Genomic DNA, 26,010 nt, shown 5'->3' on the forward strand with positions numbered 1-26,010 from the left:
TGAAATGAAATTAAGTCCCTCCCCCCAAATTAAGGCCTATATTAAAACATGTGAAATGGGGGGGAATAGTGGGGGGGGGCTTGCCATTAGGAAGTACTTTTGTTGCACACCCATATATGGTGCTGCCTGTGTTGATCCCAATATGAAGTGCCCCACCAACGCCGAGGTCAACATCCCAGCCATCGCTGCCCGCCCACCCGAAGATGCAAGGGGGGGAATTAAGTCACCCCAAAAAGACGGCCTAGCCATTTTTTTGGGGCTCAAAAAAAAATAAGACCCAGCCTTATTATATGAGAAACACGGTACTTTTTATTTAGTTTTTTAAAATTATTTTATTGTGTTAAAATGTTTTTATTATTTTAATTGCAGTATATTGTTTTCAATTATAAGTTGCAGGAATCATTGATTGAGATGGGCAGCTGTACAAAATTGAATAAATAAGTATTTGCATAAAATGTTGGATAACAAATATATGGCTGTGGTGTTTGCATGATTACATCACTATAGGTATCATTTGGGCATCACTGTAGATTACTATTCACAGTGGTGCTGCTGCAGTGAGTGCATTCCTACTCCCACACCATTCAAAGGGTGTTTGTCCCAAATTGTATAGCTAAAGGACAATTTGGGATGAACACCTTGTGAATGCGGTGGGAGTAGGAATGGATTTCCAGAGAGAGAATTGCAGACTATAGGAACCAGAAGCACTACTCAGGTGACCCTGAGAACACAGATAAATCTCCAAGTGCTTCAACAACCCTCTAAAAGGATGCAAATGTCCAGCTGTCTGCAAGGAATATAAATCCTTCCATTCCCCACTATCTTGTCAGAGCTGAAGAAGCTTCTTGGATAAGAAGTGAAACATATTCAAAGAAAAAAAAAACAAGAAAGTCCAGTCCAGTTGCCTCCTGAAAAAGCACTTTTGGGACAATCATGATCTGGATGACTGAGAATCTCTACAGACTTGCAGGAAGTGCAGTTCTTGCATGAAAAGAAAATTGGATCAGATTATTTTTATACCATAAAGCTGAACAGACTGGAAATGTCAGTTGAAAGGATAATTAGGTGTGTACATAGATAAATAAACTGTTAACCATTTGCATTCAATTATCTGTTTTTCAGTGCATGTTTATTTCCCCCCTGCTATTTTCCCCGCTGCTTCCCACCCTCTGCCTTATAAAAAGTTATCCATTGGAGAAGGGAAATATATAGTACTGTACAACTTTGATGACCAAGACAATAAAGGCAGTCCTGATGCTCACTCCCATCCTTCCTAAGCATGCTGTTTACCTGAGGCTTACCTTAGCATTCTCTATAATGAAGTCTTCGTATGGTTCAGATCTTTGCTCAGCTGAAAGGCTTGCATCATCTTTCCTCCAGGTCACTGAGGGTGCTGGCATCCCATCAGCAATACAAGATAGAACTACTTGTGAATTTTCAACAACCGTATAGTGGCTCTCAGCTGCATGGATCTTTGGTGGGACTGGGAGAAGTATTTTATTTAACAAACGAAATAATAGTTTTGATTAAAATTAGACATTTTGTATACTGGATGTGAACATGTATCATCACAAAAGAGTCTTCGATATCTTTTAATAGATATTTGTACAGATGGTGACCGGGAATGATTTGTCTAATTTGAAGAAAGCAAAACTATTGGAAATGCTGGCTAAACATTCTAGGCGTTTTAATGCAACTCATCTGGATGGCTAAAGAAGGCTGAAATATAGCCCAGTATTCTACAGAAATATGAGAGAAGTTATCACAACACTGGAAAAAAATGTAACTTGAACAGGGAAATTTGGGAACTAGCAAACATTTGCCAATAAACCCTTAAATTATGTAGGCAATAAGATTAGCTTGAGTTCATCAGTATGCAGTGTTAAGAGATCACACCTAGTATTCTGCCACAAATAAAGAATTCCACACTTTTATAATATACCAAAATATAGGTTTTAATTTTAACATTATTGTGTTCAGGAGAAATATCCTAGAGTGCTTTATATTAATTATATATATATATATATATATGTTTTCTGAGGTTCGGGTATTTGTATGTGGATCTTTGGTTATTCGGTTTTCTCCAATAGAACACAGCCAAGCCCGCACCCAATAAGTCATAGCAGTTAAAAGGAAGAAGCAGCTGCAAGCTCATGATGATGAATTAGACTTCATATATTCCATATGGGATATTTATATATATATATATATATATATATATATATATATATATATATATATATATATATATATATATATAGTATAATATTATTTTTCTACTGTTCCTACACTTTTTTAGGGAATGGGGAGAAACGTGCAGATGATCAAGATGGGATGGGATGTTAGCCAACAAAGCAGGCCTAGCAACCCATAAAATAAAGCATCTTGGCTCTTGTAAGGAGATTGATGGAATCTAAGGACTAATTGATTTGTATAAATATTCAAACTTTTGGTCTAAGCATTGCATGTTTTTATTGATGTAGGATCCTTAGGTAGCAGTCTCTTTCTCATCCTTTTCAGAATTAGACTGAGATCTGGATTCAGTGCAGGAAATCAACTAATACATCATTGTGTATTTTCTATCCTACTGGCATAAGATTAGGTATAATGTCTAGAATGAAGCTGCTCTAAGGTGAACATTGGTTTTATTTATTTTTTAATCTCCAGATGGAAAAATTGAGCAGGATCCATTCCTCTCTTTGTTGCTTCTCCCATGTCTCCACTTTGGGTTTCCTTCTAGTAGGCCTACACCTCAGGTGTGCAATTTTGCAGCTTGATGACTTACAGAATGGTCCACAATGGATGCTGGGCTACATTGTGTACCCATGAGCATACTGTGCCACTGGTTAAATCATTGAATTCTAATTGAACATCTTCATATTTCATGTGACTGTCACTGCAGGTTCATCAGACATCAGTGGCGTGGATTACTGCCATTGCTCATTGTTGCTGGTGGTTTAAAGGCAAGAATATTTTGATCTTTCCTTTCTAGCTATGTAAGCACAAAATATGTTAAAGGTTCAGCCAGCTCTAACTGATCCTATCCTCTTTTTTTGAAGATTTTTTTTTAGGGTGATTTGGTTCAATACAGATCACATTAGAGTTCCACTCATTATTTTCAGGGTAAGTTTAATACTCTGCAATAATAGCCTGTTCATTAAACTGCTAATTATATGTTTACCTGTGGAATGAAAAATTAAAAGCTGGCCAGTATTTTGGCTTCCTCAAGGTTGAAAAAATAAATTCAAGTTTCCCAGGTTTTAATTTTACTTACCAAGGACAGTGAGTTCTATACTGGAACTGCTGGATCCAGCCACATTAGTAGCATTGCAAATATAATGTCCAGTATCTGTAGGCTGAACAAAGGCAATATGCAAACCTCCTGTGCTGAGAACCCTTCGCCGCATGGACTCTGTGATTATCTGTCCATTTTTTTGCCAGGCAATCACAGGAAACGGGTAGCCTTCGGCTTCACACAACAGGGTGACAGGATTATCCACAACAACCACATATTCTGTGGGATGTGCTTTGATAACTGGAAGGACTGAAAAGTCATTGCTCAATTGAATTTTTGGCAAAAAAAAAAGACCCCACCCCAAGTAACTTTACATATATACAAGTATATATACTGCATGCACTTTTATGTATACATTTCCCCTCATTATTGACCTATTTGAAATATCATTTTATTCCTGGCAAACCATTTTAAATATCTGATGTTTTCAAGGAATAAATTAGACATCCTGTAGACCAAAAGATTCCACTTTTAAAGATTTCCTTGGCCTGGTATCCATCTGAGAGTCAATATTGGATTGGTAGCCTATTCTATGTGATAATTGTTTATTTCCCAGTATGATGAGCTCAGCCATACATTTTCCCCCTTTCCTTCATTAGCTTCTAAAATGATACATCTCTTTGGAACAGTTTCTAACCAAGGTTCAGTGAAAAGCACTTTCACATCGTGTCTAGTGTTTTCTAGAGTGGCATCAAATAACGAAGTTGTGGGCTAGGTATAAAACTTACCTTGAACTTTTAATTTGATCTTCCCAAGAGCAGTGCCTGCTGGATTCTGAGCAACACACATGTAAGTTCCAGCATCTTCAACAGCAGCTTTAGAAATCTGAAGGCTGCCATTGGGAAGCATTGTATGCCTATTTCCTAAAACAAATATAGGGTGTTTTAGAAAAGTGAGAAAGAAGGAGCAAGTTAAATCCTAAACAAGATATACGAGGAATCAGAAAACGAAATAAAGTTTGAATAAGAAGACATATTGACAATTTTCATATTTTCTTTTTAAAAAGACCAAAAATAGGGAAGAGTTTAAACTGCACATCAATATCCTTGGAAAGATTAATAGAGAACATTCTGGTAAACTGATGCATTGTCTACTATGGCAGCCAGATAGTGAAGGAACTCAAAACATGTCCATAATTTACAGAAATGCCTCTGGCTCATCAAAGTTACCTATCCCATGTTGTAGAATACAGAATGTAATACAGATTCCCTTTCAATTACATGTTGCTCATTGCTCTGAAGGGAATTGAAAATTATGATCAAAACAAAATACCTGTTGTAATAACACTGACCCCTTCCTTCTGCCATGATAGTACAGGATGAGGTGTGCCGAATGCTTCACAGGGCAGGAGAACTGGGTTGTTCAGAATAACATCTAATGCTCCCGTTTGCACTCGTATGGTTGGTGGTTCTAACAGGAGCACACAAAAAAGAGATAGTTAATGATCTAAAAACTCTTTATTGCTTCCTCTATATAAATCATGTTCAGGGTATAATTTTTTTCTGAGTGCTTCTACCAGACTAAAACCATGAAATTATAAATTGCAGAACTTAACTACCCAACATCCCACAACTAGCAACATAAAACTTTTTTTTATTTTCAAGATTTCAAGGATTTAATAGTAAATTAAAATTATAAACTAAGAGCAAATCTGAAACATTTAATCACAGGATTTTAGGTGGAAGAATTTTCCTCTGCAATATAGAAAGCTGGAAATCAGGGGACAGGTTTAATTAAGAATTATGTCTTTGATATGTTTATTTATAAATCTTGTTGGGATTTACATGGAAGGAATAAAGAATACCCATGCAGTTTGGTAATACAGATCTGCTAGGGTCATTCAATTTTCTGTTCTGAATGTGTTGAAAGTTATTAGATTTATAGTTGTGTGGGGGGAAAAATCTACAAAGAAGATAAGAAACATACAAGTTCCCACCTCACCCTGAACATGAAGGGTGATATGTTTATAGGCAGATCCAGCAGCATTCCATGCAGTGCAAGCATATTTTCCTGCATGGTCTAATTGAGCAGCACTTATATCAATAGCACCTAAAAAGAAGAAATGAGAAACTTCCATTGATTACATTAAACAGTGATTAGTGACCATTGGCAATTCTCAGGCAGTTCCGATACAATTCCAGGAAAAATAAAACCAGTGTAAGCTTTCTCAATCAGTGCTTAGAGCCTGAACTAGAAGATTGATGTTTTTTAATCTTCTCTATTCTGCATTACATCTAAATTGAAAGATTTTATACTATATCACATCTAAATTGGACAGCATAAGTTATCATAATTCCAAGATGAGGATCATCATAGACTGGCAATGATTGAAGGAATATATCAAGAGTTTAGCTATTGCAGCAGAACTTGAGTGTAATCTGTTTCTGACAAAACATCCTATTTTATGCAGCAGGAAGAGTTGCAAAGCTATAATTCTCTACTTTCTTTGACATTTTTTTTCCACTGCAACACCTCCACCATCTCAACATATCTCTGTTCTGCTATATACTGTTTTCATGGCATGCACAACCTGAAGACAGAATTCTGAAGCCATTTCCTCGAGAAGGAAGCTTCATTCCATTCTTGGTCCAAAGGATTGAAGGCACTGGAACCCCTGATGCTGTGCAGGGGATTATTATGGGGGATGACTTGGTTACTAATAGATCTGTAACTTCATCTGCTATGGATGGTGGCACTAAAGTAAATAAAGACAAATGTCAATATTAATCATCTGTATTGTGATGATGTCTCCTCGAATGACCTACAATTGCCAGAACACTAAAGAATATACCATATTACAATACTAACATATTTGTGTTTGAATAAATTTATAGTTTAAGAAAAACATACGGATCTCCTTGTTTTTTTTAAAAAAATGCAAAATGATTAATAACATTTTATGGAATGCATTAATTAGTGACTAAAATATGTGATATGAACAAAGCCAATATTAAAATAATATAAAGATCTACAATACAATACAATACAATGTTCATAATGGAATTATATTGATTGGATGGATTTTTGTAAAAGAAAAGATTTGCAACAGAATGGATTCACAAATCCCAGAGTCCAGCATCGACAGCTTTCCATTTAGCAATCCATTCAGCTTTCCATATTTTTTATTTTTTAAAATCTGATTTTCTTCATTAAAATAAAGTTCTCCTACTGAAACTTCCTGGTAGATCAGCTTTAAATTTTACAAGAACATTTTCCAACATTAGTATTATACCTTCTACCATGAGGCTAATGGTCCTTTGATCTTTGCCTGCTTCATTGGTTACTACACACTCATAGAGTGCAGTGTCTTCTACAGTAGGAGAAAGGATTACTAGTGAACCTGAAGACAAAAGCCTGGAAGAAAGCACAAAAATAATTATTACAGTTCACCACAGTGTTTGTCCCAGGAGATATAATTCAGATATTGAGATTAACAAAAGAGCAGTAGAAACATAGTTTTCAGGCATTATCTTCTTATAGATTTTTTTGCTTGAGGGAAACAAAGATTCCCACTAATTTATTTTTGTGTGTGTGAATCAAATTGAGATGATAGGTTTGGATATTTGACTTCCAGAGAGTCTCTTCAGAATACATAATTAATGAGAGTTTTGTTCTTCTAATAAAGAAGAAAAGAAGATTCCATACTCTTCTCAACTACATCAATTTATCCAGACAAGACCTGCTTGTTTGGGATTCAAACAGGGAAACAGAAGCAGGATCTGTTAATTTATAGTATTTGATTTTGGCATCCAAGGAGAGAGATGTTAACACACACATTCATAATCCTTTTTTTAAAGGAGTAAGACTGTTGGCTGTTTAACAAGACAGTTAATGAGAATATTGCTAAAATCTTAGACAGGCCTATGGTAGCAAAGTAATATTTATGAAACGTTCATTGCAATTGCATGACCTAAGTGACAGGTAATTTAATTCCTACATAAAATCTGTGGAAACTATAAGTCTCCATTCTCCAAAAATTAAGACAATAGGCAATTCTGCCTCTTTTTCCCCTTAGGACACCATTATAGTTCTGATGCTGCCATAATCAAAGAAAAAAGGAATAGTTCTCTAGTCTTCATGGGAATTTTGCAGCCAGGAAAAATTGATAATTCAGGAAAGAAAGAAAGCAAGAAAGCAAGAAAGCAAGAAAGCAAGAAAGCAAGAAAGCAAGCAAGCAAGCAAGCAAGCAAGCAAGAAAGAAAGAAAGAAAGAAAGAAAGAAAGAAAGAAAGAAAGAAAGAAAGAAAGAAAGAAAGAAAGAAAGAAAGAAAGATTTATAGTGAGATAGATAGATAGATAGATAGATAGATAGATAGATAGATAGATAGATAGATAGATAGATAGACAGACAGACAGACAGACAGACAGACACATATTGCAATACTATGGATGTGATGAACAACAAGGAGAGTATTTTTCAAAGTGGCTAAGAAGAAGCCCCTACTGAGTGAACCAAATAAAAAGATTTGCCCTCTGTGTCTCTGAAAAATAGGTTCCCCCCACAACTTATGGGATGGAAGAGTAGGTTTTTATTCTTTTCAAAGCACAACATGCAATCAGTGCTCTGTATTCATACAAACAAATAAAACCCCCCTTTTTTTTACCTGAATGAGTTCTGATCCAAATTGAGAACATGCCCATTCTTCTTCCAGGTTATGGCTGGCTTAGGAATCCCTGTAGTTTCACAGGCTAGTGTGGTTTGTATATTTACAGGTACTGTGACATTGACAGGTCCTGGAGCAACATATGGAGGAACTAGGGGGAGGGGGAAGAAGACCATTGGCCTTTAGCAAACGAGGGATGGAAAATAGAGCACAGTTTATCATAGCAGATATAGATCAAATAAAACTCCCCCAACTCACTCCTTAGTGATCCAGCGTAAGTTCATGTATCTTCAGGGACAGTGGGGGTTTCATATAGACATCACCCATTCTAATCAGTGGTGGGATTCAGCCAGTTCGCGCCACTTTGGGAGAATCAGTTGTTAACTCTCTGAGCAGTTTGGTGAACTGGTTGTTGGAAGAAATCATTAGGGCAGAGACCCGGTTGTTAAATTATTTGAATCCCACCACGGATTCTAATCCAACCCTTACTAATGTCCAATTAATTAACTAACTAGACAAAAGAGGATATTTTATGTATGTGTTTCTTTGTTTACTTATTTAAATTTTATGCCGCCCAACTCCCCAAAAGGTGACTCTGGATGGCTTATAGGTTATAAAACAAATAGAAAAATAATTAAAATATATTAAAATATAAAGACTAATTAAATATTAGTTTTAATAATTAAATATTTAATTCAATATTAATTCAATATTTAAATATTAATTAATCGATATTTAATTAAATATTAAAACAGATTAACTTTTTTTAAAAAATAGATAAAAACCAAAACTAAGAGAGGAATGGCATGGGGAGGAGGTTTTCTTATCCTTTCAGTAAGTAGTGATTACTGCATTATGGTCCAGCATGGAAGAGAAAATAGGATTATATGGGTCCTGTCTAGCATTCTTAGTTTAAGCCTATTCAATTTCTCCGGTGGTACTTTTTTGTCTGAAAAAAAGCATATTTACCGTGGACCTGAAGATCAATTCGCTTACGCTCAGTGCCAGCCACATTGGTTGCCATACAAAGGTATCTCCCAGTGTCAGTAACTTGGGTTGAATGTATATGAAGGGATCCATTTCCTAATAGGGAATATCTAAAGTAAAACACAAGGAATTTAACACATTCTCAGTGCATACACAAATATTTTTTTTCTTATTCACACAACCATTTTTCCTCTGTCCTGTGTTTTATTAGAGACTCCATTAAAGAATTAATAGTAAAAACATGTAAATGAAAGAAGCAGAAAACATATATTTGTGGTTGATTCTCTGGTTCACAACAAGACTCTGATTTTACACTAACCCAAAACTTAATCTACAGAATTTTGAATGTATAAATATAATGACAGGGATAGTTTTTTTATGTGCAGCCATCTCTACAAAGTTGTGCTTAGATGTGAGTTGGCAATATTGTGAATCCACAGAAATGTCTTATTTGCTGGTCAAAGCAAGCAGAATATCTAAGCCACTTTGCAGGATTTTAGAAAAAGAAGCTAATAGTCAGATCTAAATCAATTATCTCTATATTCTTGCTAAGGTACCTGTACATGGACAAATTTATAGTCATTAATAGACACACTTGCCAGGCTGTAGAGTAAAATCCATCAAATCCAATTTGATATCAGATATGTTTTAAAACTCTGTTCTATTCACTTGAACATAGCAAGTTCAGTCAATGAGATCAATTTTCCCAACATAATATATACATTAAGAAAAATATAGAGAAGGTACCACACAGAGGTGGTATTCTGCAGGTTCTGACCAGTTCTGGAGAACTGGTAGCAGAAATTTAGAGTAGTTTGAAGAACTGGCAAATACCACTTCTGACTGGAGATTTTACAGTATCCTTCTCCTGCCATGCCCACCAAGCCACGCCCACAGAACCAGTAGTAAAAACAATTGAATCCTCCCCACTGGTACCACAGAATGACTATTCAGGAAATCAGTGTTTACCTGACATTGTTTCCAGCTAAAAGGACTCCATCTTTTCTCCATGAAAGTCTTGGGGCTGGAACACCTTCCACAACACACTCCAAGACAGCAGACATATTAATATTCACAATCATAGTCTGAGAACCATTTTTGATTGAAGGAGGAACTATGCAAAAGAAGATTCCCAGACAAAATTAGGATCAGGAAAAAAATCAGGAAATTAATTTAAAATTGAATGAACTCTTGCCTGCCACTTGAAGTGAGATTTTGTTTCATCCCAAAATATGATCCCTAGATTTTAACTGTATAAAATTGACCTTTAGGCTGTAAAAAGCTGGAGAACCACTAAATGCACTAGAGCAATACAGAAACCATAATTCTTGTTGCCAGTGGTAAATATTTGCAATGCAGGTACAGCAATGACAAATATTTCTGTGTTTGTTTTATTTAAAACAAAAATGCATGTCATATAATGTAAATTCCTATTTAGCTTTCTTGTGAACAACCTACTGAAAATGTATAATTACATTTTTACTGTGCTAATTTTAAATCAGTTTTTTATTCAATAAGGCTGATTTCTAGATAAGCCTGTATTGCATAAAAAAACACAAATCCATATTATTTTAAATTTTTCTAAGTGTTCTCTTACCAAAGGACACACCGCTATGTAAAATTTAAAAATAAAAATTGGAGAACATCCTTTTTGAACAGCAAGCATATCTTTAAAATTTATAAAAACTGCTTTAACTATCAAAATTAAAATAATGCATTTTTAATCAAAATAGAAAAAAAAACTTAGGGAACTTTCTTCCACCAAGAAATAAACAGATGAAAGACCACAAAACTTGTTTCTTTGAGAAGTCTAATATTTTGAACACTCACTCGTGGAAATATCCCACAAAGATTATATAGATTTATCTTCTTTTCTTACCATTGACAGCCAACACAAACTTTCTTGTGGTTCGGCCTGCAACATTACTTGCAACACAGGTGTAGCTTGCTGCATCGTTTAAGTCTGCGTTGTTGATTTGCAAATATCTTCCACTGGATAAAATGCGAACTCGGGGCGTGGCCTGAGAATAAGATTTTTAAAACTGAATCTCTTTTCAATAACAGACAAAAATATTTTATTTTATTTACACTAGAGAGCAATAGTGTTTAGAAATGGGAGACAATATTGGTAAAGATTACTGCTTATTTGTTTGTTGGTTTGCTTAATTTATAATCCATGTTTCTTCTAAAAGCTCAAGATTACTTTCAAAGCAATCTCTATTTTATATTTTATACCCAGTGTACAGAGTATATACAGTGCTGAGTTTACACAACTAAGAGAAGATTTGAACCTGGGTTCTTCTAGTCGTACTTCAGCATCTTAATGGAAGGATAGTAAACCTGAATTCAATGAGTTGAATGTTAGAAACATAGAAATCTGATCACAGAAAAAAATCTAGTAGTCCATCGAATTTGTCCTTTGATTTTATTTGTTGTTTTCTTTTAAATTAATTAATTGATTAATTAATTATTAATTATTATTTTTCTATATTATTTTATTTTAAAATTGTTGTTGGATGAGTGTTGAATGTTGACAGTATGCCATCAGCAGCACCACAAATGGCTGCAATTAGTGTTGAGAACCTATGCATAAAATGGCTGTCAAGGTACAAATACCCATTCAATATTCATGTGAATTTCCCACCATGTTCTTTTGCTGTATTATACTATTTTTTCCCTTGATAGGTGAGCATATTTCCCAGAAAAGAATGGATCCTCCATTAAACTATTTCAATATGCCTGCAAAGAGCACATTATAAACTTATGCACAGGTGCAATGCTAAAGAATACATACTAAGGGGTCAAGTGGCTCCAGCCTACAAACATTGCGCTAGCTGTGTGTACACTCTTATGGAAACATGTCACATGTGCCTTACAAGCTAAATCTTCCACTCTATGTGCAATTTGAGTACCTAAACGAAGTCTACTTCACCAATTAAGATAAATCACAGACAAAAGACGTAGAGAATATACCTCCAAAATTTCTCCATCTTTGAGCCATGAAAGCACAGGAGGAGGGACTGCATCTGATTTGCACTCCAGTATAACCTGCTGGTTCTGTAGCACACTAAAATTTTGAGAATTGCTTGTGCCAGCAATATTTGGGGGAACTGCCAAAGGAAAATACAAATAGCATAATAAATGCAAACATTTTCCCTTACATAGAGGGGCACTGACATAATTTGATTAGCTCTGGACATAACCATTTGTCAGTCTCAAAACAAATTACATTTCTTAGGCAGTCATGAAAACATAGATGATTTCTGGGAATGAAGTCCACACATCTTAGAGAGATAAATTATCCGAAACCAATCAGTTTGATTCTTATTTGCTGCATACTGTATGCTGAAGCCAGCACTATGGTGATTACTCCCTTTAGTAAAAATTAATCATCCCTATATTTTTAAATATTTTCTACCATATAATCCTTATTAACTTTAAGATAGCTACCTCTCTTGAATTACTATTCCCTTTGTCAGAAAACTGTCTTCCAAAATATTTGTGCTTAATATTTTCTGATTTATAAATTTCCTGTAACATAGGAAAAAAGACTGATTAAAAAGTATTTATAATGCTTACTGATTTTAGTCACTTTTATTGGATTATCTACCCCCTAACTTTTACTGAAATTATTCTACATTATTCACTATTGCCATATTAGTTCTGTTTCTGTCTTGTTTACAGTTCTACATTAAATTAATACAATATTAAACATTTATTTTATAACAATCATATAATTCCCAAGTTCAAAAAATTGCTTTACGTGTAATGTCCTCTTCTAGAGATACATAAATTATTTAAGCAACAAAGGTTGTTTCTATTAGTCCTTCATACAATGCTCTTTAGAAATGTTAAAAATGGTATAAAAATTGTTTCTCTTCCTTGTGGTTGAAACAAAATAAGCTTTCTATGAAACTCCCATGCAACATGTATTCATTTTTTTCATAGTTCTTCAATTATAGTCTTGAAAGCTTTAGGTGAACTAATGCTGAAAAATATATATTTTATCTTGAACCATACATTCTACATCTTTGAAAGCTTTAAATCTGGAAAGTACATCAATAAATTATGATATATGATATCCAATACATCTAATCCTGTAGTCCTCAAATTAGTCTATTCTAGTCTGTAAATATCTGTATATCTTAAAATTTTCTGATATCAAGCTCAATTTTCAGAGCAGGATCATATGCTGCCAGCGATCTGACTGATGTCTGAGACTTGAGAAACCAATTCTTTGTTATTGATTAACTTGTTAGCACAGATATTAGTCAAATATAAACAAGAAAATTATTGGAAAATTTGGATTTGGAAATAGCTAGTTATACACTACTTACTATTAATCTACATTTTGATTTTGCTGCCATTACTGAAACAGATTAACACAGCAGCTTTCACAAACAGGTAAAGCTCTTCCTGACAGTGTCTTCCAGTCTCAAAAGCTGATTGCTACTCCATTATTTTTCTAATTTTTACATGTTCAAGAGTGTATGTTCTATATAAGTCTTTCTTGTATAACCAATGACAAAATGTCACTCTGTGATCATGAACTAGCAAATGCCATATATCCATCAATTTATAATAAAAAACAGGTGTACTTTAATACAAGGAACAATGTACTGCTGAATCAAAAATGCACACATGCACGCATACATGTACAGAAGCATGAGGCTGGATATAAGTTTGTCTCTGCACACATTCATTTTCAGTGAGGAATGAAACCATTGGGAAGCTCTCTTTAGTTTCCTTATGTCCCACTTCCATGCTGTCCAAGATATCTTAATCTTCATGGACAATGTGAAAGGAATGGCAGATAGTTCTGAAATCTATGAATCAAGTCCAATTACTTTGACATATGCCTAGTAATATTCAGAACTTCAGTGAGGTGTGGAGGTGAGTCCAGGCTGGCCAAGTCGACCCACAAAACCTCCGTTTACAAGATGTCCTTCTGCAAAACCTTGCAAAGGGCCAGCAGCTTCCTAACATGAACAGGAGTACCCCCTGAGAAATGGTCCCTGGGTTTTAACCAACTGGAAGCTGCTGAATAGACCAAGATCTGAGACGGTGTGGACCATCAATACCAGTCCTACTTGTTTTAAATCTGGAGGTGGGGGGGAATCATGGCTGAACCTAAGAAGAAGGTTTGGGACTTAGATATTCAGGAAGATCTCTCATACAAAAGTTGTTCTGTCCTCCTGGATACCCAATTATTATATAGGATTTTGTATGTTCCACATAGAAGGCGCTTCTCTCTAACATGTATAGATCTCTCCCTACTAGCATGCATAGATACTGCCCCTGCTAGGGTGATATCTGATCAATATGCTAATCTCCCATATGAAGATGAAATATGCATTTGTTTAAATATAGAGGTTGTGTTTGTTTAACACATCCTTTGAAAGTGCCCACTGTACTCACACTGGAGATCAGAACTCATACACTCCTACTTCAGTCTGATATACTCCATTCATGATGAGAAAAGTGAGATGTGACAATATTCAGGAGTTTCAAAGCAGTAACAACATTTTTTAAGAGCTTTAACTTGTAGAAACTGTTTAGTCCCTTCAATAAATGTTAATTTTATAGGGTTTCCTCTTTTTATAAACGGAGGTACTTTTATATATGCCTGTATTAATGGTCTGCTGTAGTTTACATTGTACGACTTGATCTGGGACTGTAAATAAATCAATAATCTAATCCTGTAACATTAGATATTAAGCAGAAAAGGTAATGTCAGCCTACACAGTGAGTGAACTTACAGTTGATGCTGTATAAGTGAAAGTGGCAAATAGTTGTATTTTCTTGAGCCCAAGAATAGATAGAGGTGGGCAGTATGCTAGAGAAACAGAGAGATTAATCATAGAGAGAAAATAGTTACTTAAGAATAAGAATATTGCAATGACAACGAGGACCGCAATAGTTAAAGCATTGTGAAATTTATAGTTGTGAAAGCTTGTCATTAAGAAAAAAACAAAACAAAAACCTTTTGATTGTGGATTTTGATTTGGTTATGAGGAGTTTTTTGGACTGTAAGAGCAGTCAGCCAGCCAACCAATCATTCAATCAATCCCACTTCAAGTAAAGACTGATTGCTGCATTGAGATAATAATCAGCAAGCAGAAACTCATATATTGTGCTTGTGCAATGTGGAGGAAAGAAGAAGAAATGGAAGGAAGTGGATAAGATGGATAGATGGGGTCAAGGAGATTATTGGAATGCCTTTGAAAAAGATACTAGCTTGTTATCAAAGACGTGTTGAGATGGTAAGAATTGAGAATGAGAATGAATCTGATCTGATGAACCTAACTTTGAAAAAAAATGGCGATAAAGCCAAGCATAAAAATCTATGTGAAAGTGAACTTAAACATTTAATTCTCCATGTCTATTTTACAGTGTGCTACATATGAAACAGATATATAAAGGCAGCATAATTAAAAATATGTGATAGAACAACTTTCCTCAACTTGGGCACAGATCTATAGAATTTTTACCAATGATCATGCTGATTAGGGAATTCTGGGAATTCAGATTCACACATATGGAGCTTCCTTGGGTTAGAAAGCCTGTATAGGAAAATTTGGCAATTCTTCATATTTATCCAAATTAATATTACCATGTACTCTCACTAAATATTCTTTGTCATCATCTCCTGCAGGGCTAGAAGCCAAACATGTATATCTTCCAGTATCTTCTACCTAAAAGATAACCAATCTTAGTTAGAAATAAAACTGAACTAAGTTGAAACAGTTGAAATGGCTGTAAAAGAATTAAATAGCTATCTTTTAGCTACCTGAGCACTGGATATTCTGAAGACCTGTCCTCCCCTTAGGACATGAACAGACTCTGTTTGAGGCAGTGGGCGTCCATCCTTCATCCACGTTAGCTTGGGGATTGGAATCCCATCGGAGATACAGAGGAGCTCAAGAGGATTGTTAATCACTGTAGAAATTTCTTCTGGGTTATCTGATTTATTAATATGAGGGGGTTCTGCAAAAAGATACCCATAATGTCATCCTCAAAAAAAAAAAAAAAAAAAAACACCCCACCACACCCTGACAATTTACAAGAGAGTTATGAGAGTAAACAGAAAATAAATATCCCTTAGATATTACCTACCTTTTGCATCCAGATGATGGCATTTTAAACAATCAACAAAAAGGTAATAATTTAGTATACGATAACCATTCTAAACAGTCATTATGGTAGCTTTAGTTATATAGCAGGCTGACAAACAATAGATTCAAATCAAAGTTTACCAGGACCAAATCACTAATGTCGTACAGTTCCTATTCTTGGTTTAGTAAAACATTATGATAGTTTCTGGATGATCTGACCGTTAATTAGTTGTAAATAGATAATTCTTACCTAGCACTTTCAGAGTAAAGTGTTGGTTATCTTCCCCAGCTTCATTAGATGCTATACAGGTATATCTACCTGAATCATTAATCTCTGAGTTTAATATACGAAGACCCATTTTTTGATTTTCAAAAGCCACATGAAGGTTTTTGCTTAAAGTCTGACCATCTTTCAGCCATGATATTGTCGGTGTTGGTATTCCATTAGCCAAACACATCAAAGACACGGGATTGCCTTTTAGTACAGTTAGTTCTGTTTCTCCACCATTGTCTATGCTTGGGGGTACTGGAAGGAAGCAAACCCATGGAGGATGTAAAAAATATTTTTAGTTTATGAAACAACAAACTAATTTCATATCAGAAAATGTATTAATATATTTCAATATTATAACTCCAGGTGGTTAAAAACACAATGTAACAACAACTTCACAATAAAATTGTCAGTTGAGATATAAAAAAAACAAACCCGAATACCATAACCATCAGTAGAAACATTCCATGGGCTCTGCTATACTTCTGCTATACTTCTTAAACTCATGTCCAATGAAAGAACTAAGTCTTCAAGGTCTTTCAAAAGTATTGCATTGTGGAGAATCTGGCAAAGATGTTCCAAAGAACAGGTGCTAAGACAAAATAGGCTTTCTCCTGGATCCTGCAAGCTGCCACTGTTTAATTTTGGACCCATAGCAGGCCTCTCTTGCCAGATCTGATAGGACACAATCAAGGAGAAGCAGTCCTCCAAAGAATCCAGCCCCATGCCATGAAGGGCTTTATAGCATTTAGAATTGAATCTGGAAGCACAGTGGCAACCAATGCATCTAGTAGACCAAACATATAGTAAGCTCTGGGTGCATATAACTCCCCACCCCTCTGCATTTTGAACCAGCTGCAGTTTCCAGATGCTCTTCAATGGAAGCTCCATATAAAGTACACTGCTCAAAAAAATAAAGGGAACACAAAAATAAGACGTCCTAGATCTGAATGAATGAAATATTCTTATTAAATACTTTGTTCATTACATAGTTGAATGTGCTGACAACAAAATCACACAAAAATTATCAATGGAAATCAAATTTAAGAACCCATGGAGGTCTGGATTTGGACTTACACTCAAAATTAAAGTGGAAAAAACACTACAGGCTGATCCAACTTTGATGTAATGTTCTTTTTTTTTTTTTTTTTAAAACAAGTTTTGTCTCTCTCTTCATGGACTTCAATTATATTCATGCTCATCTTACATATTATTACTTATTTTATTTACCATTCTAAGCCTTCTATATTAACTTCTCCACATATTTCACACTTCTTAATTCTACCTTAATTAATCATCTTAGTTTAAATCATTATATTTGTATCTTTTGTCCATTTTTTATCATCCCTTTGTCTCATCCCTTATGAAAAAAAAGAAAATCAGTTTCTCCTGAAATCATTAATCAGAGTATGATGCCTTTCTATCTCCCCCTAAGTTAATCAAATTAATCTTTAAAATAATATCTAATACCCAATCAGATTTTGCTTGGTACATTCTATCTAACTAGTACATCCAACACGATTAAGTGCATAATTAGAGAATAAATCCAAATATTAAAAAGAAATACTATAATAAAAAATTTTATAATAACATCAATACCATAATTTTATTAAACTCTTTAATTAAAACAATATTCTAAACCTCTCCTATTATTAAGTTTTAAAACCAATCATTTTTAAACATTTTAACATTTTAATCTCTTATCAACTCTTAAACCATTGCAATACTACCATCTCATCTTATGTACCTTGCAAAATCTTTTTTTTTTAAAAAGAAATTATACTTTATCCATTATCCATAAAAATTCCTTTTTCCATTTAATTTCAAAACGTTGTAGCTTTTTCTCCACCTTTTCCCTTTCTTTCTTTTCCCAACAAACCTTTCTACCCCCCTTCTTCTAGCCTCTGCCTTACCGGCTTCCCTTCTCTGTCGTATTTCTTTTCCCCTTTGTTTACAATCATCATATTGGTTTTGCACTTTATTTTTCCCTTTCTTAAATGTTTTTTTAGATCTTAAGTCCTTAAATCCTTTAGTTTTCTTCTTTTCTCTTCTTTTCTTTTCTTTCTCTCTTCCTTTTTTCTGGATCAAATTCTGAGATTCATTAAAGATGGCTCCTTCCTTTCTTTCTTGTTCCTCTGCTGTCTTCATCTGTTGTAATTTTTGTTGATAATTAGTAGCGCCATTTCTAAGAAAAGGAAAGCTTCTTCCACACCATTTCTTAGTTCCTCAACAGAGAGAGCATTATAAATCTTTTCTTTTCTTTTCTCCTTCTTTCTTCTTACAACAACCAGAATATTCAAAAAAAAAAAAAAAGATAAAACAGTCCCAAAGTTATCAATCAGTCCAAACCAAGGCAGAGTTCTCACTTTCTCCTTCTGGGGTGATATCAATCAAAGAGAAAGAAAGTCCAAATCTGTTTAAAGTCTTGTTACAATATATTCTAGTCTTCAAATCCTTAAGGCATCTGCTCCAACAAATCTTAGCATACAAATATTTTCTTTTAATCCTCTCTCTTCCCACTCATCGCTTAAAACCAATTTCCACCTAAAAAAATAGGTTTCTTAATATCCAGTTATTTATTCCGTAGGAAAAGAGGGAAAGCTATCCTTTCAGCACCTTCAAGCAGCCGCTTTTTTCCTCTTCTGGCAGGTATTATTCAGAAAGTCATACTTTTCAGGAATTTTATTAAATATGTCTTAGAGTCCTAGGAGCCAAGAAAAACTTTCTCCTCTCAATCACTTTCTCCACTTCCTCCTGCGCATTCTTACCCGGCTGCCAGCTTCTTTGTGGCGGCCATTACGGACCGCCGCTGCACCGTCCTGGGAAAAGGGGGTTCTGCCGGCCAGGGAGGGGGTCTGCAGCACCCCAAACCCTTCTCCGGATCCCCCTACCTTCAGCTGCCCCTGCAGGGCAGCCTAGCTCCGTACCCGGCTGGGTCGGAGCCCAAAACGGCGCGGCAGGGATCGCGCAGCCGCAAATCCCTGCCGCTCGCAAGCCGACAAACCGGAAGACCGATGTAATGTTCTTAAAACAAGTCAAAATGAGGCTCAGTAGTGTGTGTGGCCTCCATGTGCTTGTATGACCTCCCTACAACGCCTGGGCGTGCTCCTGATGAGGTGGCAGATGGTCTCCCGAGGCATCTCCTCCCACACCTGGACTAAAGCATCCCCCAACTCCTGGACAGTCTGTGGTACAATGTGCCGTTGGTGGATGGAGTGAGACATGATGTCCCAGATGTGCTCAATTGGATTCAGGTCTGGGGAACGGGTGGACAAGTCCATAGCATCAATGCCTTCATCTTGCAGGAACTGCTGACACACTCCAGCCACATGAGGTCTAGCATTGTCTTGCATTAGGAGGAACCCAGGGCCAACCGCACTAGCATATGGTCTCACAAGGGGTCTGAGGATCTCATCTCGGTATCTAATGGCAGTCAGGCTACCTCTGGTGAGCACATGGAGAGCTGTGCGGTCCCCTAAAGAAATGCCACCAGTTGCAGCACTGCAGCAGGGTGGGGAGAGAAGAGCAAGCTCTGCTCTCTCATCCCCAATCTGCGCGTTTGGAGGCCCCAGTGAGGGGCATGTAGACCCTGGAGGGGAAGACGAAGGGGAAGGGGAAGGAAGCCTGAGGAGAAGTTTGACAGTGGCGGCTGTTGACAGCTTAGAGGGAGACCTCATTTGCTCCAATGTGTGAGTGATTGGCCATCTCAATGGCAGACTGAAGTCTCAGCACTTTAGCCCAATGAGGAAGATACCAGAGCATGAACAGTGTTTTTGTCATCAATTGATGGATTGAACTTGGAGTGAAGGAGGCAGAAAGTGAAAGTCAAGGAGAGAAATGGCAGAGAGAGGTCTGCGAACTTTAGACCAATCTCGTTGCTAAATACGGATTATAAGATATTTATGACAATATTAGCAGAAAGAATGAAACCAATCTTGAGTGAACTTATACACACAGACCAGAATGGTTTCCTGCCAAATAGACAAGTTAAAAACAATATTAGGACAGTACTAAATTCAACTGAATACTATGAAGCTCACCCAGAAAAATGGGAAGCTTTAATTTTTTTAGATGCACAAAAAGCATTTGACAATCTTAATTGGAAATTCATGCTATATCAAATTAAAAAGCTGAATTTTGGCACTAATATAGAAAAAACACTACAAGAAATATACTCAAATCAAAAAGCAAGTGTATTATTAAATGGAGATCGTACTGAAGATTTTGAAAATGCAAAAGGAGTGAGACAAGGGTGTCCATTATCGCCTCTGTTTTTTATCTTGTCTTTAGAAGTGTTACTAGCTGCAACCAGACAAAACCCAGAGATTTATGGAATTAAGATTAGAAATGAGGAATATAAAGTTCAGGCATTTGCTGATGATTTGGTATTTATAGTGGAAGATCCAATGAATTCAGGACCAATATTGTTGCAACAAATAGAAAAATTTGGGGAAGCAGCAGGATTTAAAATAAATAAAAATAAAACTAAGATGATAGTCAAAAACTGTACAACAAAACAGAAAGTAGAATTAGAAAATACAATAGGACTCCAAATAGTAAAAAAAGGTGAAATACCTGGGAATTTGGATATCACCCAGATGTTCATCATTAAAAGAGGACAATTATGTCAAACTGATTAAGCAAATCAGAAAAGAATTGGAATTATGGGCCAAATTGAAACTGTCTATATTAGGAAGAATAGCAATGTTGAAAATGAATACTTTACCAAAACTAATATATCTATTCCAAATGATTCCAATTAAATTAGGGAAATCTTTTTTTATAGAACTAAATAAAATGACATCCAAGTTTGTCTGGTTGGACAAAATGAAAATATTAAAATGAAACTATTACAAGATAATAGGAGCAGAGGCGGTCTCGGACTACCAGAATTGGAGCTTTATTATCAGGCAGCAGTGTTGAGTTGGATTAAGGATTGGATTAAATTAAAAGACAAGAGAATCTTAACATTAGAAGGACATGACCTCTTGATAGGTTGGCATGCATTTTTGTGGGAAAATAAAAGTAATATACATACCTATTTCAATGAACACCTAATAAGAGATTCATTGATTACAATTTGGAAAAAAATCAAAGGTAAACACTATACAGAAATCCCACGATGGCTGTCAGCCATGGAAGCATCCATAATACATCCAAATAGATTAGACTTACGGAAAATGGTAAGCTACAAAGAACTATTAGATAGTCATGGGAAATTAAAATCAAACCAAGAACTGAAAGAAAATGGAATTATAATCGATTGGTGGCCATATTTGCCACCAAATTGGTGGCCATATTTGCCACCATATTTGCCAAATTCAAAATAAATATAAAAAAGACTCAAAAGATTTTGGATTTGACAAAGGGCAGAACCAACTAGGTAAAATATTAATGGGACTGGAACAAAAACTTATAACTAAAATATATAAATATTTATTAGATTTTAAAATGGAAGAGGAAATAGTTAAAAGTACAATGATTGCATGGGCACAGAATTTTGGATACACTATAGAATTAGAGGAATGGGAAAAAATATGGAATATAAATTATAAATTAACTGTATCTGCCGCATACAAAGAAAACATATATAAAATGTTTTATAGATGATATTTAGCCCCAACAAGATTGGCAAAAATCTACTCCAATATGAGTCCTAATTGTTGGAAGTGCAAAAAAGTTGATGGTACATTTTATCACATGTGGTGGATGTGCCCCGAGGCCAGGACATACTGGATTCAAATTAAAAATTGGTTAAAAGAGATCACTGGCTATCAGATTTAGCTCAGACCGGAATCCTTCCTATTAGGAATCATTAAAGAAAGACTACCGAAAGAAGTAAAATACCTAGTGTTACATATTATAACAGCTGCCAGAATAGCCTCTGCGCAGGTATAGAAAACACCAAATACCCCTAATGAAGAACTAATAATACACAAAGTAACAGTAAGTGCTGAGATGAATATGCTAACAATGAAATTGAAAGAAAAAGACGACTCTGAATTCTTTACAATTTGGAACAATTGGTATAAATGGCTAACAAACAGAACCAAGAAGTAAGACAAAAACGTTAATTGAAACAACCCTTAAGAAAGTAAAATAAAATTTTGTAAACTATATAAGGATATAAGAATAGTAATTATATCTAAAGATATTATTTAATAGTAGATAAATGCAATATAATGCAATATGATATTTAAATCAAAATCTTGTATAGATGCCAAGAACGTTGTTGATACCATGATGTTTTACGATGTAAATAAAAAAAAAATTAATAAAAATTATTTTTTTTAAAAAAATGCCATCCCACACCATTACTGACCCACTGCCAAACCAGTCATGCTGGAGGATGTTGCAGGCAGCAGAACATTCTCCACGGCGTCTTCATACCCTGTCACGTCTGTCACATGTGCTCAGTGTGAACCTGCTTTCATCTGTGAAGAGCACCGGGCGCCAGTGGTGAATTTGCCAATCTTGGTGTTCTCTGGCAAATGCCAAACGTCCTGCACGGTGTTGGGCTGTAAGCACAACCCCCACCTGTGGACATTGGGCCCTCGTACCAGCCTCATGGAGTCTGTTGCTGACCGTTTGAGCAGCCACATGCACATTTGTGGCCCGCTGGAGGTCATTTTGCAGGGCTCTGGCAGTGCTCCTCCTGTCCCTCCTTGCACAAAGGCAGACCGTCCTGGTCCTGATGCTGGGTTGTTGCCCTCCTATGGCCTCCTTCACATCTCCTGATGTACTGGCCTGTCTCCTGGTAGTGCCTCCATGCTCTGGACACTACACTGACAGACACAGCAAACCTTCTTGCCACAGCTCGCATTGATGTGGCATCCTGGATGAGCTGCACTACCTGAGCCACTTGTGTGGGTTGTAGACTCCGTCTCCTGCTACCACTAGAGTGAAAGCACCTCCAGCATTCAAAAGTGACCAAACCATCAGCCAGAAAGCATAGGAACTGAGAAGTCGTCTGTGGTCACCACCTGCAGAACCACTCCTTTACTGGTGATGTCTTGCTAACTGCCTATGCTTTCCACCTGTTGTCTATTCCATTTGCACAACAGCATGTGAAATTGATTGTCAATCAGTGTTGCTACCTAAGTGGACAGTTTGATTTCACAGAAGTGTGATTGACTTGGAGTTATATTGTGTTGTTTAAGTGTTCCCTTTATTTTTTTTTGAGCAGTGTATATTGCAGTAGTCCACAATCACAATCATGAGACTGTGGGACTGCTGCAATGGTCAAAAAGGTTGAGATCCAGTCACAAGTCTCCTTTTTTAGCACAATTGTAATTTTGAACAGTCACTATGTAATCAATAAGCAAGGGCCACCTGTATTTATGAATACACCAGGAGGTTACCATTTCACTCTATATTGCTTTAAAAAGGCTTACCATAAACCTGAAGACTGTAACGTTTATTGTCAACACCAGCTCTGTTGGAGGCTACACATGTGTACATGCCAGTGTCAGCTACCTGTGCTTTAACAATTCTGGAAGGAAGACAACCAGAAATCATTTTGAAATTTAAAAATTCCTTATTCTGCTTTATACAGAGTAGATAACCGTTTATAAAATGAAAGACCAGGATGCTCTCAAATTAAGTTCAGTTCTTGGTGACTACTGCCATTTGATTGGCACTGTTATGGAAATAATTTGTAACTGCCTTCTTCTGGAATGCTTTTTGATTTCCTAACTAAGTCAACAGATATAAGCACTCCTTCATCCCTATACTAACCAGGAACCTACCATGAAACAAGAAGTTTCTTTTTACCACAGTAACAAGAAGTTGCCATGCATAACTTCAGAGATCTGCCAAGGTGCACCAGATATAGGAATGTTCTGAGGCATTTATAAAATGGGCATGTGCAAATCTTGAATTCAGAGTTGAAGTTCAAGGTTGGCTGGATTAAGTGACATTCTGAAAATTGAATTGATTTCTCAGATTAAGCTGAATCCTTCGAAGTCGTTCAGATGTTCCTATACATGATGATGACTTTCCACATGCAATTGAATCTTTGGATCAGCTAATTTTATTGAGTGATGTCAATGAATCCCTGGGTTCCCTAGCTCCTAGGCCTATTAGTAAATAAGGATGTTTCCCTGAGATTTCAGGAACCTTTCAAAAACTCAATATAAATTGAACTTTCTCTAATTACTGTGTAATTGGATTGATACTTTTAATAATAAAATTTAGAAATCTTTACAGAGAAGAACATAAGTTCTTGGGATCCCTTGTTTCTAAAGAAAAATCCTTCTAGCGTGTTTTGCAAAAGATATAATCTTTTGGGGAAAAAAAGATAAAGTTAGGCTTGTCAGATGGGGACATATAGTGATTATGATGGACTCCTTTTATATAGATGACTAATTCATTGGATCTTTGCTATTAAGAAGAGGATAGCATACAATTAGAATATCATGCAAAAGTTTATTTATTTCAGGAATGCAACTTAAAAGGTGAAACTAATATATGGGATAGACTCATTACATGCAAAGCAAGATAGTTCAAGCTGCGATGTGTCATAATTACGATGATTATGGCTTACAGCTCATGAAAAGCCCAAATCCACATTCTCATAAAATTAGAATATTACATGCAATCAATAAAACAAGGATTGTACATAGAACAATATCAGACCTCTGAAAAGTATAAGCATGCATATGTACTCAGTACTTGGTTTGGGCCCCTTTTGCAGCAATTACTGCCTCAATGCGGCGTGGCATGGAAGCTATCAGCCTGTGGCACTGCTGAGGTGTTATGGAAGACCAGGATGCTTCAATAGCGGCCTTCAGCTCTTCTGCATTGTACGGTCTCATGTCTCTCATCTTTCTCTTGGCAATGCCCCATAGATTCTCTATGAGGTACAGGTCTGGTGAGTTTGCTGGCCAATCAAGCACACTAATCCCACGGTCATTGAACCAGGTTTTGGTCTTTTGGCAGTGTGGGCAGGTGCCAAGTCCTGCTGGAAAATGAAGTCAGCATCCCCATAAAGCTTGTCTGCAGAATGAGACGTGCTCTAAAATCTCCAGGTAGACGGCTGCGTTGACCCTGGACTTAATGAAGTACAGTGGACCAACACCAGCAGATGACATGGCTTCCCAAATCAACACAGACTATGGAAACTTCACACTGGACTTCAAGCATCTTGCAGTGTGTGCCTCTCCATTCTTCCTCCAGACTCCGGGTCCTTGGTTTCCAAATGAGATGCAAAAGTTGCTCTCATCAGAAAAGAGAACTTTGGGCCACTGAGCAACAAACCAGTTCTGTTTTTCTTTAGCCCAGGTAAGACACTTCTGACATTGTTTGTTGTTCAGGAATGGCTTGATGAGGAATACGACATTTGAAGCCCATGTCCGGGATCCATCTGTGTGTAGTGGCTCTTGATGCACTGACTCCAGCCTCAGTCCACTCCTTGTGAAAGTCCCCAACACTTTTGAATGGCCTTTTATTGACAATACTCTCCAGGCTGCGGTCATCCCTGCTGCTTGTACACCTTTTTCTTCCACACTTTTCCCTTCCACATAACTTTCTATTAATGTGCTTTGATACAGCACTTTGGGAACATCCAACTTCTTTTGCAATTATCTTTTGAGGCTTTCCCTCCTTAAGGAGGGTATCAATGATGGTTTTCTGCACAAGGTATCAATGATGGTTTTCTGTCAGGTCAGCAGTCTTTCCCATGATTGTGATTCCTACTGAACCAGACTGAGAGACCATTTAAAAGCTCAGGAACCCTTTG

General features: G+C 36.2%; 1 protein-coding gene across 2 annotated transcripts in view; it reads right to left on the reverse strand.

The window, feature by feature from the left end:
• Positions 1-26,010, reverse strand: part of HMCN1 (hemicentin 1) — a 240,336-nt gene that overhangs the window by 32,767 nt on the left and 181,559 nt on the right. For both annotated transcript variants that reach the window (XM_026669149.2, XM_087960847.1), the window contains 16 exons: positions 23,666-23,763; positions 16,251-16,526; positions 15,676-15,872; positions 15,499-15,580; positions 11,859-11,995; positions 10,765-10,906; positions 9,855-9,999; positions 8,868-8,995; positions 7,899-8,049; positions 6,528-6,649; positions 5,826-5,990; positions 5,237-5,344; positions 4,568-4,705; positions 4,024-4,158; positions 3,275-3,544; positions 1,302-1,483 (listed from right to left, as the gene is read on the reverse strand). In XM_026669149.2, coding sequence (XP_026524934.2) covers positions 1,302-1,483; positions 3,275-3,544; positions 4,024-4,158; positions 4,568-4,705; positions 5,237-5,344; positions 5,826-5,990; positions 6,528-6,649; positions 7,899-8,049; positions 8,868-8,995; positions 9,855-9,999; positions 10,765-10,906; positions 11,859-11,995; positions 15,499-15,580; positions 15,676-15,872; positions 16,251-16,526; positions 23,666-23,763 — 2,476 coding nt within the window. The remainder of the gene's footprint in view (positions 1-1,301; positions 1,484-3,274; positions 3,545-4,023; positions 4,159-4,567; positions 4,706-5,236; positions 5,345-5,825; positions 5,991-6,527; positions 6,650-7,898; positions 8,050-8,867; positions 8,996-9,854; positions 10,000-10,764; positions 10,907-11,858; positions 11,996-15,498; positions 15,581-15,675; positions 15,873-16,250; positions 16,527-23,665; positions 23,764-26,010) is intronic.

The sequence above is a fragment of the Notechis scutatus genome, chromosome 3 (genome assembly GCF_049901735.1).
Source record: "Notechis scutatus isolate UNSWTSFEM ecotype Mainland chromosome 3, rNotScu1.2, whole genome shotgun sequence".
Lineage (NCBI taxonomy): Eukaryota > Metazoa > Chordata > Lepidosauria > Squamata > Elapidae > Notechis > Notechis scutatus.